The sequence below is a fragment of the Maylandia zebra genome, linkage group LG14 (assembly GCF_041146795.1).
Source record: "Maylandia zebra isolate NMK-2024a linkage group LG14, Mzebra_GT3a, whole genome shotgun sequence".
In the NCBI taxonomy this organism is placed as follows: Eukaryota; Metazoa; Chordata; class Actinopteri; order Cichliformes; family Cichlidae; genus Maylandia; species Maylandia zebra.
This window is the reverse complement of record NC_135180.1, coordinates 14,580,048-14,593,396: the sequence shown is the minus strand read 5'-3', so window position 1 is coordinate 14,593,396 and position 13,349 is coordinate 14,580,048. Positions and strand designations below refer to the sequence as shown.

Sequence of the window (13,349 nt, the reverse complement as noted above, 5' to 3'; positions counted from 1 at the left end):
CTCAAAGAAAAAAAAGAAAATGTAACATTCTACAGGAACCATCATCACTAAATAATAGTTGTTTAAGCTTACTAATTATTTTGTAAATGTTATTGGTCGGTTAGTTATCAACTTGTTGTAAATGTTTATTAAATACATTGTAGTACAGAAGCATTGTTTGGATGGCTAAAAATGAAAATGTTGTGGAAGCTGATAGAAGTCATCAAAGATTGTGACAGTAAAGGTCGTTACACATCTACTGTAGCGCGTTTTGCGAAAAAACAACACGAAATTCTGAATTTTCTGGAGCCGAGCTTACCTTGTAACGTGTATCAGAGTTTTTACAGCAAATTCGTCCTCAGAAAACACACGGAAAGAAAATGAAACCAACATCAAGCGATGATGAGCTGGTCCTGATGTTTCTAAACTAGAAAAGGAAGAAAAAGAGATACTGGGTTCATACAATTCTCAGGAGAAGGCAGCAGCGGGCAGAATTTCATGGTTTGATCCAGGAGTTGAAGCTGTATCACTGCTGCATTCAAGATTTTCAGGATGTCAGTGGTGCAGTTTGAACTCTTGTTAGTTAGAGTTGTGTGCAGGTCTGAGGGAGAGAAAGCATTTAAGAGAGCCGATTGACCTGGAGCATGTCCAGCTGTGTGTCTGAGGTAAAATAGTATATTTTTTACTTCTATATTATTCTATATGCAGTACTGTTGTGTGTTTTAAAGTCAAATGCAGTAGTCTGATTGTTCAGATCTGATTGTTTTGATCAGAAAAATACAAAAAACGGAAATGGTACAGATTCGTCAAGTGAATTTATGTGCTTGCTGTGAACAGCTGCATTTAACGCATGAAATATTTATTTCATGAAATATTTTTACAGATTTTACACGTCTGGTGTGTAAAGGCCTTAACTGTTAATTTACTAGCAGGAATATCATTACACAACATGTAACAGGAAACACTGGAGCAAAGTCAATTAAGGTTTTTGCAAAAATGTTAATTATTTAATTATTAAAACATATGAGTGCTGTTTGTGTCTCTCTGATTGACTTTTAAAAATGGACATAGATTCACAAATTTTCTCTATTCATCACTCAGGGTCCATACTGTTCAGTGGATTTCACAGAAAGGAAACTCGGTGGTGCCCAAAACAGCCCTACTAAATGATGGATCCTTAAGAGTCGGCCCTTCTTCGCCTGTTGCACCACTACAGTCCAGACTAGTTCAGAAGCTCAAACCATCTAAGCCTCAGACATCACAAGCTGGGCCCTCGATTAAATGTGAGCTCTCTATTTTGCAGCGAAAGAGTAAATGACATGCTTTTTTAATCTGTATCAGACTGTAGAAGCCAGCAAGTTTTCTTTTAGATGTAGGTCACTTTTACATTAATATTTCTCACTTTATTCAGTTCTGACACACATACATAGACATACATAGAAAGGAAAGCATAGTACATCTGCAATTCCCCAGGTATTAGGCAGTAGGGGATTGCAGTGACACTCTGTTGTGTTGAAATGTGGCTGTGAAGGCAGAGAAAAAAAGGACATCTGTTTCAAAACTGCACTGAGGTTTTTCACAGCCTCCTGTATATTCCCTCATATTGTCATATGCGTGGCCCGCTGCTGTCTGTGATACTCTTTCTCTCTCTGCAAACCCTCTCCACACATTCCCTGCGCTCCTGGATGTGGACAGGGTCTCTCTTGTTAAAATCTTTGTCCATGTCAGCCAAAAGCCTGTGCAGATTATTGGAATTCTGTTTTCTCAGGTGTTTCTTTGTTTGTATATGTCCATTAATGCTGCAGTTCAGACTTGTGCAATTTGGAAGTGGTGCATAAATATTAATACACTGATCTAGTAAAGTAAGGAGACTGGAGCTCTGCATTCAAGCATAGTGATGCTGTTCTGTCTGAAAATCTTTTTTTAAGCCATGCTTATGAAACATTATCTGAACTCATGCTTACAAAAGCAACCAATGCACTGAATGTTATTTGTATCTTTTACACAGCACATCTATCTAAAAACAAGCTGTCAACATGCCCCACTGCTGAGAATCCAACAGTTTCAGAGTCGTCAATCAAGACATCACCTGCAAAGTCACCTCGCCAATCTCCCCAATCAACAGCTGACTGTGGAGCACCACAACATATCTCCTTGTTACCACATTCCCAGCTTAAAGCTCCCAAATCTTCAGCTGATGTTTCAGTTACGACTAGTAGCAGGTCGCCAATCTCAGATGAGCATCTCTCCCCTCCTCCATCCATATCATTTCCCCTTAGGTCTACTTTCACAGTTTCATCATCCAGCTCTACTGACTCAACTTTATTGCCCAAAGTGAACCATCCGGCCCCATTAGAGAAATGCTCGGACTCAGCTCTCTTGCCAGATCAACCCCAATCTTCCCGGTTATTTGTAGAGCCTATTTCCTCCCCAAAGATTTGTGAATCACCAAGAAGCAATCTGATGTCCCCAAAGGAATCCCAGTATTTCTTATGTGACCCAGAATCTCTTCTATCAGATAATCAACTCCAGTTGCCTTTGTCCCCTAAGACTACAAGTGCACACTCACCAGCAAAATACTTGGAACCAGCTCAATCACAAATAAGTGCTGTGGCTTCAGAAACCCTGTCAAAGTTATCTCTATTTGATGCGACCCCTCCAGATGAACACTCTACATATAGGTCAACTCAAACATTTGAGGACGCTCCAGTTATTAGGTCTGTTGAAACAGAGTCAACTCAGTCACAGGATACAAATTATATCCCATCATCATCTCTCTTAAAAGTCACCCAAAATAACGTTCTTCCTGTTAAAGTGGATGAAGAAGAGAGGTTATCAGTAGGTAAGTGAAGTGCAGTAATGTGCCCACTCTGGTATTTATCTTTGTGTGTGCCTGTGGGCGTACTGATGGTGATGAGCAACAATTAGACCCAATATTTACTTTGTTTTTGTAATGAAAGTCTTGTTAATGGGTGCTAAATTAACTATTTATTAAGAGTGGTTTGTCTTAAACTGCTTTTGTGTGATTACATTACATTGTTAGAAATCTTTGTTACAAATAGATGGACTCACAATGTGACTGATAAAAGCTTCTTTGTTACTGTCAAAGACAAAACAGTTGGTGAAAACAGTCTTTGTGTGGTTTCAGCTCATCTTCAGTTCTCTCACATGCTTATCATGTCATGTCACTTTTGTTTTTATTCTTGCAGCTATAAATTAACTTGGCAAACTACTCCGCGGTGATCTGTCTGGCTTTAACTACAGATCTACTCTAGATTCACTCTAACAAAATGCAGATGAGATGAGAGATTTAATTGTTACCTTATCTTGTGAAGAAGCATTGCCAATTTACACCTCATACAATTAACAGCTCTTAGATCATATGATATGACATTTCCACCTCAGCTTTAATGGCCAAGGAGGGTTTGGTACAAGGTCACTCGCTAACAAGGTTGAAAAGCAGAGGTAAAGGGCATGCGTAACAAATACTTTCCAAATAACCGGGTAATAGAGGTTAGAAACTGTTTTGAGCAAGTAATAATTACATAGTCTGATATTTCTGTTAGTAGTTTAAAGTCTGCCTGAATGCAAAGGCAAATACATCTCTATATGCCCTACTTCCTAAATATTCTTTCCACTGCATAGCTACAATTTGTACATAGAGAATACTTCTATTATGAAGTCTATTTCTCATAAATTGATTTGATACATTTTGCATTTCAAGGCATTTGCTGAGATTTCTCGAGACCAGACAATAATGTCTGGGGAGTCAAATTTGGATCACAAATAGGAGAAAGAAAATAGGAGAAAGAAATGTCCATGTTTATGGATGGGGAAGCACAGGTCTTTGCAGTAAAGTGATTCCTAATAGAACACTTTGTCATGCCACAGTTTGAACACAATTCTCACTGGTCAGGCAGTTTATATGAATAAACTGCTTGTGGATCTTAGCAGTAATGGCTTTCTTTTATTCCACTGGGCTGTCAAAGCCAATTTAGATCCAGCCATAAAAAGTGTTCTTTTTCTTTTTATTAGTATTGATTAATGTTTAGTTTTTAAGTAAATACCTGACATAAAGCTAGAACAGACAGGAAGGTAATTACGCAGCAGAGAATTGCCCTTCCCTCTTAGAGTACTTTCAGTGAACTTCATAGTTAATGTCATGCATCTCAATGTGTACAGATGTATGCCCAAAACAAATGGTTGGAAAGATAGGAACAGACTTTATTTGCTGTGTACATTTATATGAATATCACTAAACATTTAGTACTACTACTAGCCAATTAACTCTTGTAACTGAACAATCAAAGATTTGTGCTCAAAGGAGTATTTTGAGCTGTGTGGGAGTATTTACACAGCTCAAAAGTAAAGTATTTATTTGAGTTTTTTCCTTACTCTTTTTGTTTGGGTCTATTTGCGTACACATTACGGTCCCAGTCCTGAATGTGTATGTAATGGTTATGGTTTGCTAAGTGCAGTTTTATTCAGAAAAAAACATTACTAAAAGACTTTGAATTTGACTAAAGTCTGGGCTGTAAGTTCATAATGGCTTGTTCTGTCAGATCTGTTCCTGGTATTACTTTTAGTTTTCACACCTGCCTGTTCATCCATCTCCTCTGTGCTTTCCTCTTGGATCCTTCTGCCACTTACTGTAGCTTCTCAGCTGGTGTAACTCTAAAAGCTTGCTTCTTCAGCTTATTAAAGCTTTAAGGCCCTTTCATATGAAACATGATAAAGGCACCCTTGTGTTCTGAGACCCATTCTTTTCTATGGTTTGCACCATACATAGCCAAGTTTCCTGCTGCATGGAACAAAGTACAGTTCAAGTGCACCAGCTGGGCACATGTGCATGCCGTTGTCACCGCAACATAGCGTGACATACGTTCATGTGGCCCATAGAAATGCAAAATTAATGTATACGTAAAGACTATGAGTGCTCTTAAAAATGACATATTACAACCAGAATGCAGCAGCCAGAGCAGTGCCATGTGAAAGGGCTGTTGTAGTTTTCATTGCATCATAGAGATGAAAATCCTGCTGCTGTGGTTTGAGTCATAATAAACAGTTTTTAGTCCAACATTGTTTGGATGACAATAATTCTGTAATAATAATAATAATAATAATGCCATAGCATTTTAGATCAAAGTCAACAATCATAGTCTATGAAACAACAAACAACTTATTGTAATCATAACTTAAAATAAACCTTTCATTCTCTAAACATGTATTCCTGGATTTTCGCCTGAAGACAGTGGCGATGATATGTCCAGTGATAGCCTGGGTCTGGATCCACTTGAAGAAGATACTTCAGATGAAGATTCACAGATGCAAGGGCGTTTAATGAGAGGGAGCTCCAGAGAAGAGAATCCTGCCATATCTCATCTAGAAGATTCCTTTGTTCCTGCAGAGACAGAAACAACAAAAGACATGCAGACTGATAAGTCAGAAGAGCTGCCAGAACTATCCATGGTAACATATTACTGTATTCCCAGTTGCTTTTGGTTCTTGAAAGAGGGAGCCTTGGATTACAGAGCTGTCATTGCATTATTTTCTCTGAATCAGTCTTCTCCTAATGAAGGAATATTATGCAAATTGCAAATGGCTGAACTTCGTAAGTGGCTGCCAAATTGACAATCAGGAACGAATACAAAAGAGATTTGTCTTTATTGCTGGTGTAACTTGAACCTTAACCTATTAACTTTTTAACCATTCTATTTGCGACCATTGTTTCTGTGTGACTCATTTAAATTGTCCAATAATGACCTTAACTGAGACATTTTTCAGCCACAATATTAAGTGAGAAGTTTTTGATGCAGAGGTGCATATCTCTCATTTTAGCCGCACAGAGATTTTTACTGCACAAAATGAGTAATCTTGTATGACCTCCTTTGCTTCGCATAAGTGGTTCATTGCTGACAAATAACTGATTGAATTAACAAATGAGTCATTCTAGTCATCCACTGAACTTTATCTGGGAAATATCTTGAAGCTGAGTAATAAAACTTTTTGAAGTTCATTACACTAGACATAATCACTGCACTGAATGAGAAGGCTTCAGCGACATACAGTTAGAGTTTCTTATTGTAGCTGACCTGATCTATTAGATAACATTTGTATCACACTAATTACTTTACATTATTCATCTATAGCTCAGAGACATCTAAAGCTGTGGTGTTAAAGGTGCAAACCATTGAGGGAAGAAAAGAGTAACAGAGTGGATTAAAAAGGCAGTGCTTGAATGGTCCCAAATGACTTATCAGCCATTTAATGGTATGAATCCTTTATACTGTGACAGAGGAATGAAAAAAAAATAAGGAGGGTAGTGCTTTATTAAAAAGCTGGAATAAAATGAGGCTCATGATTGTAAAGGTGGTGGTTATCTGTGGCCTCTGGACCTGAATCAAACTGCTCATAAAATGATTAGATGGTATTTCTGTCTTTTTCTCACTCCCTCTCTCTGGACCCACCTCTTTGGTCCTCTGTGTATGTTTTTCTCTCTGTCTCTTTCCTTTGTTCAATCTTTTTCTTTCCTTCTGCCCTTTTCTTTTATTTTAACTTTACTAACAGTTGGCTAGTTTTATAGTTCAGGCAGCTAGTCATCATCCTTCTTATTATGAGGAGCTATTGGTCTGCACAAAGAGATCTCAAGGTTTTTTTTCTTCCTTTTTTGCAGCACACTATCATTGTATTTGGTCTCTTGCTGTTTCTTTGTGTTGTGTTGCCTCTCCTTTCTTTTACCCCGTCTTCCTCTTGTCATTCTCCATCCTTGCTCATTTCTTGCTCTGTGTGGCACTATTCCCACATGCCTTTCTTTCTATACTCTCCCAGCCCATCTGCAATGTCTTGCAAGGCTAGCATGCTAATGCATCAGATCTAATCTTATCTAAACAGAGTTTCCACATTTTCTTCTGTCTCACAGGACGACACTTGCAAAGGGACGACAGCGAACCCACCACACTATTGTGAGATGCTCTCGCCAGCTCCAAGGGTTAATTAAAAATCAATTCATCAAGTTTGGATGAGAGAGGGAACAGTAGCTAGCTCATTTATATGTATTTGCACATTCTAAACAGAAAAATACAAATTTAACATGCTTACCTAGCTTGAAGTTAAATTAATATTGTTTGCTCTCTTGTTTTATCTTTTTGGACTGATTCAGGAAGGACTGTATTCACAGATAGTTTTAAGAGCAAGCTTTTATTTTGTATTCCACTGTACGTTACTCTCTTTCCATGTCTCTGCGTGTATCAACTTACTATCTCATCCTAACATGACCTGTTTTTTCTCACTGTTTTCATTTTGTCATTCCCCTTTTTACTGCTTCCCCCCTTCCTCCTTCCATCCCCCCTTCTCCTGTGTTCCTCCATCTGTTTGTGTATACCCTCAGGTAATGCACAACCAGAGTGCTGGGTCTGGATCAGAGCATTTCTGTGATCTGCATGGGTTTTCGCCTCTAGGTTTGGATATGATTGCCGGTCAACCAGAGACACCAGAACATGCACACTGTGACCCACTTCACACATGCCAGTCTCCACTGCGTGATTCAGACCCAACAGGTAGGTTAAAAAGGGAAAGTCTTTTAATGTGTATGAATAGTGTGCTTGAGATTTTATGCTTCAATTTCTTCAATTGCCATCCTGTTTTTCCTTTAAACGACATCAGAAAGTGTGGTTGCTGCTATTGTGCTTCATGAGATTAGATTGTGAAGATTACCTCTGTGTCCAGCTTTTGCCTGGAGATACTTTCCAATTTGCGAGCGTTATTCATGTCACTAAGGCCTCATAATAGGATTTAGAACAAATATGTAAAAATGTAGAGCTTACAAGACACACGAAAATGAGTTTTAAACCCAGAGGAGTGCTGGCTGCTTGGTGAAAAACGAGAGATTGGGGACAACACTGATAATTTACTGCTGGTGGGTCCAAAGGGAGCTTTCCTGTGATGCCGTTTTGTTTTGTGTTGTATGTGAGTGTGTGCAAGCCTTTGCTTTCAAATGCTTTGTAACCTCTGTGCTTCTTTCTACCTATATTTAGCTCCTCACTTTTCTTAACTTTAGGAAAACACAGGCTCACGCCTAATTCTACCTGCCTAAAATGTCGATATTTCATCACAAAAGACTCACAAGTCACAAAGTAGTAATAAAGCCTGCATCCTTGACACATCACAGAAATTTTACTTTAGTTTAAGAGGAACTTTAAAACACAGAAAGCTAAAAAAGGTTACGTATTGTGATAATGTTACATCCAAATGAAATTAAAGTGTATGATCCTGTTCAAATACACACATCAGCCACAATATTAAAACTACTGACAAGTGAAGTGATCATCTCTTGTATTTTTTGACAATGTATTTTCCTGCTGGGGTACTATGGAACTGGGTATTTATGTAGTTGTTACTGTAACATGTATCCCACCCACCTTAGAACTGTTGGGCCCCTCACAATGACATCAATACACACCGGCATTGGCCTCCAGCAGGACAATGTGGCTCATCACACTAGAAAAACTCTCCCATAATCACTCAAGGAACACAGTGAAATGGTCATGGCATTGATTCATCAGATTCTACACCAACAGAGGTAACAAACCACAACCCAGAGGAACCAAATTATCGTCTGCCAGTGTAATGATGCAAGACTCTGTAGGATACCCCAAGACCTCCCCTTAACAGGACAGAGGTGTTTTGGTGGAACCAAGACAATCTACTGAGTATTAATCAGGTGGTTTTAATATTGTGGCTAACTAGTTATGGTTGCATAGTCATGGTATGCAGTAAGGTTTGTATGTAATAGTATATTACTTATTACCTATCGCTGTCATTTGCCTTTGGGAGACGATGTGAACTTTTATCTCCTGCTTTTGGTGTTTATTTCTTGTTTGTTACACCTTCCCTTCTGTAACAAAATGGCTTTAAGAATGTTGCACATTAACTGCAGGTGGTAGACCATGCTGTAGCCACTGAGAAAACTGCCTTCTGAGCGTAGCATTAATGTTCTATTTGTGATTGCAAAATGGACATTTGAAATGCTTCAAAACTAATAATTTGTAAATTGGATATGTGTTTATGCCCCTCGCACTGAACATCATAACATATGGAAGTCTAGCAGCCACATACAGTACTTGAATGCCATTTATCAAATCACATAGTTCTTAGTATACCTTGTATACTTGCATTTCAAACAGGAGTCAGTGTTTTTCAGCAAGCATTGTTTGCTTATTCCAGAATGACCCCATCAACATTTTCCTTCATGAAGCGTAAACGGCCAACTCTCCGCAGTTTCATTGTCGAGCCTGCGTTAAATGAATAGGGTTGACGGTGAGAGACTCCCACAAGGGCACCGCTAGCCTCCTCGCACCATGCAGCCAACCTCTTGTCAAATCCCGCTCTGTCTCTGCCACCATCGTTAAACCTCCAAAGTTAATGAGAGAGAAAGGTTAGAAAGGAGGAATATCACCTTGACAACACTTCACACTCATTTATGTCCTTCCATCCCTCCATCTGTCTATTCTGTTTTTATCTTCTTTCCTTTTTTTCGTTGGCAAGACTGCAATCCAACAGGTTTTATATGTCTGCTGCTCTACAGTTTCACCCTGCTGTCCCTTTTTCCGTACTCCCTGTCACCTCATCAGTCAGAAAATTAGGTTGTTAGTGTGCAGTTTCTGTCAAAATGTGCATCGAGTCCAACAAAAGGAAAGACAGAGAGAGTCAGGCAGGCAAATAGGAAGGATAATGACCCACACAGATATGCACGCACACACGCACGCACACCACACATGTAGAATGGTCCCTTTAAATCTATGTGTGTTTTCCAAACTAGCTTCAGCCTTTTCCATTTTCTTTCGAGATGACAAACTGTTATGCGACTGCTCGCCCTTTCCCTCTTATTTATTTTCAGCTGATTTTGAGTAGTAAGTATGTTCTCCAGTCAGTAGTATTAATCAATTAATTAATTAGCTGACCACAGGAGAGAGAGCTGAAAACAGCAGTAATTGCATTGCAGCTGTCAGGACTGGTTGAGCAGCTTGTTAAGCAATATTTGTTTAGTACAGTTTCTGCTGATAAATAGACAAATGGATTATTTTATCAAATTAATTTACTTGAATTAATCTATATAAGTCACTTAGGCTAATAGATTATGTTATCTCCTTACAGCCGTGTGTGTGTGTTTCTTTTTACCTTGTTTTGTCAGCTCTGTTAACTTGAATGAGTATTTAAATCTGCAGAAGCCTTTGAAGGGGCTCATTCGTGTGTATGTGACAATATTTGTGGAATAACATCTCATAAAAATCCTAAAATTGATTCAGCATCCTTTTGTTATTATGAACTACTATTAAGTACCTTTGAAATACCACATTTTATGAACTATTGATGATTACAGTGATTTGTATACTTAACAAATACAGTGTAAAATAGTTTTACTTTAATTATCAAACAAAAATGAAATAAATATTTGTATTTTGTTTTGTCATCTTGCAAGTTTTATAGTCTGCTGCATTCATATTCAGTCATAGCCAAAATGTTTTTCCATGTGGTAGTGCTGTAGAAAGGTCACAAACTAGACTTAGATAGCGAAGAAAATCCATTGCAGTTTCCAATTGCCTGCTATATGTCCAACTGATAGCAGCGTGACAGTGAATGATCTGTCTCTTTGTATTTTGTACATTTTGGATCCAGATATTCTGAGTCCTTTTTAAAAGCATGTAAAGGACAATATCAGAATGTGAAAGTGTGAGATGATATATTTTTTTAAAGAGCAACTGCAAGAGAACAAGAAGTATGCATTTTTATGAATCCAATATACAGGGAGTGCAGAATTATTAGGCAAGTTGTATTTTTGAGGAATAATTTTATTATTGAACAACAACCATGTTCTCAGTGAACCCAAAAAACTCATTAATATCAAAGCTGAATGTTTTTGGAAGTAGTTTTTAGTTTGTTTTTAGTTTTAGCTATTTTAGGGGGATATCTGTGTGTGCAGGTGACTATTACTCTGCATAATTATTAGGCAACTTAACAAAAAACAAATATATACCCATTTCAATTATTTATTTTCACCAGTGAAACCAATATAACATCTCCACATTCACAAATATACATTTCTGACATTCAAAAACAAAACAAAAACAAATCAGCGACCAATATAGCCACCTTTCTTTGCAAGGACACTCAAAAGCCTGCCATCCATGGATTCTGTCAGTGTTTTGATCTGTTCACCATCAACATTGCGTGCAGCAGCAACCACAGCCTCCCAGACACTGTTCAGAGAGGTGTACTGTTTTCCTTCCTTGTAAATCTCACATTTGATGATGGACCACAGGTTCTCAATGGGGTTCAGATCAGGTGAACAAGGAGGCCATGTCATTAGTTTTTCTTCTTTTATACCCTTTCTTGCCAGCCACGCTGTGGAGTACTTGGACGCGTGTCATGGAGCATTGTCCTGCATGAAAATCATGTTTTTCTTGAAGGATGCAGACTTCTTCCTGTACCACTGCTTGAAGAAGGTGTCTTCCAGAAACTGGCAGTAGGACTGGGAGTTGAGCTTGACTCCATCCTCAACCCGAAAAGGCCCCACAAGCTCATCTTTGATGATACCAGCCCAAACCAGTACTCCACCTCCACCTTGCTGGCGTCTGAGTCGGACTGGAGTTCTCTGCCCTTTACCAATCCAGCCACGGGCCCATCCATCTGGCCCATCAAGACTCACTCTCATTTCATCAGTCCATAAAACCTTAGAAAAACCAGTCTTGAGATATTTCTTGGCCCAGTCTTGACGTTTCAGCTTGTGTGTCTTGTTCAGTGGTGGTCGTCTTTCAGCCTTTCTTACCTTGGCCATGTCTCTGAGTATTGCACACCTTGTGCTTTTGGGCACTCCAGTGATGTTGCAGCTCTGAAATATGGCCAAACTGGTGGCAAGTGGCATCTTGGCAACTGCACGCTTGACTTTTCTCAGTTCATGGGCAGTTATTTTGCGGCTTGGTTTTTCCACATGCTTCTTGCGACCCTGTTGACTATTTTGAATGAAACGCTTGATTGTTCGATGAGCAAGCTTCAGAAGCTGCTGCATCCCTCTGCAAGATATCTCACTATTTTTGACTTTTCTGAGCCTGTCAAGTCCTTCTTTTGACCCATTTTGCCAAAGGAAAGGACGTTGCCTAATAATTATGCACACCTGATATAGGGTGTTGATGTCATTAGACCACACCCCTTCTCATTACAGAGATGCACATCACCTAATATGCTTAATTGGTAGTAGGCTTTCGAGCCTATACAGCTTGGAGTAAGACAACATGCATGAAGAGGATGATGTGGGCAAAATACTCATTTGCCTAATAATTCTGCACTCCCTGTATGCATGGCTGTTCTGGGTGAGGTGTGCTATGACCCGTCTTTAACTTTTCCTTTAACTCATTTAGGGTTACAAAGTTATGGGTTAAGCAGCAGCTTCAGAGCTTTAAATGAGGAACACCTGGTTTTCGGTGTGATGAAGGACAACCACAGGCAGCCAACTGGAATTCAGATTCACTCATCCAGGACAGGAGAAGTATCAGCAGATGAACTGGGAACATCTGGTGAGTGGAAGTGTATTTGCGCTGTCATGAGTGCTTGTGAGTATTTTGTTTGTGTCTATGTGAAGATTTTCAGGTACACAGAGTTCTTTGTGCTTTTTATTTATTTACACACACAGAATTCTATTGTGGACACAATTAATACACTATATCTCTGCATATAGAAACACTATTTCAATGTTTGTGCTGGTTGTGAACAGACATATTATCCACTTATACTGAGCACGTACACATGCAGGACTGTGGGTTGATCCAGGAATACATCCTTTCATACAGATACACGAAACAGTGCATTAATCTCTTTATGCTGATGCATATTTGCACACATAGAAACCTGAAAGACCAGAGAGTAAATTGTTTTATTCAGTGAGATTTCTAATTCCCTCTCGGTGTTGATCAGTTCTCTGTATTATTTTGCCTAACTCACTTCTTTCCATGTTGTCAAAGTATTTAAACCTGCTTTCATAAGTCTTTTTTTAAATTAATCTTATCCAAGAGTTCCAACTCTTGAGGCCCACATAAGCTACACTCAATTAATAGTCTTGTCAGATTGAATGCTTAAACTTAAGTTGGAGGAGTACGTTAGTTAAAAACAATAAATAAAAACAACTTTGAAACATATTTAACTATTCTATCAAAATGAGTGTGCAACATTTTTTCTGTATTTTTAATTCACAAGGGAACCTAAGCACTGATGTTTCGGCAACTTCCCTCTCAGAGTGCTTCCTTGTGCTGTTTTGTCAGTGTGCCGCTCCAATGTGCTGTCTGACAGCACACAGAAGAAGGCTTCTCGCCAAAACATCT

General features: G+C 38.8%; 1 protein-coding gene across 7 annotated transcripts in view; it reads left to right on the top strand.

Annotated features, from left to right (window-relative positions):
• zbbx (zinc finger, B-box domain containing) overlaps positions 1 to 13,349 on the top strand; it is a 72,720-nt gene that overhangs the window by 47,026 nt on the left and 12,345 nt on the right. For 5 of the 7 annotated variants that reach the window (XM_023152818.3, XM_014408650.3, XM_004561371.3 and 2 more), the window contains 6 exons: positions 1,081 to 1,262; positions 1,988 to 2,821; positions 5,228 to 5,448; positions 6,899 to 6,967; positions 7,367 to 7,535; positions 12,393 to 12,548. In XM_023152818.3, the coding sequence (XP_023008586.3) occupies positions 1,081 to 1,262; positions 1,988 to 2,821; positions 5,228 to 5,448; positions 6,899 to 6,967; positions 7,367 to 7,535; positions 12,393 to 12,548 (1,631 nt within the window). Of the gene's footprint in view, positions 1 to 1,080; positions 1,263 to 1,987; positions 2,822 to 5,227; positions 5,449 to 6,898; positions 6,968 to 7,366; positions 7,536 to 12,392; positions 12,549 to 13,349 lie in introns of those variants that run through there. The other 2 variants (XR_013101656.1, XM_023152817.3) reach the window with 2 other exon arrangements.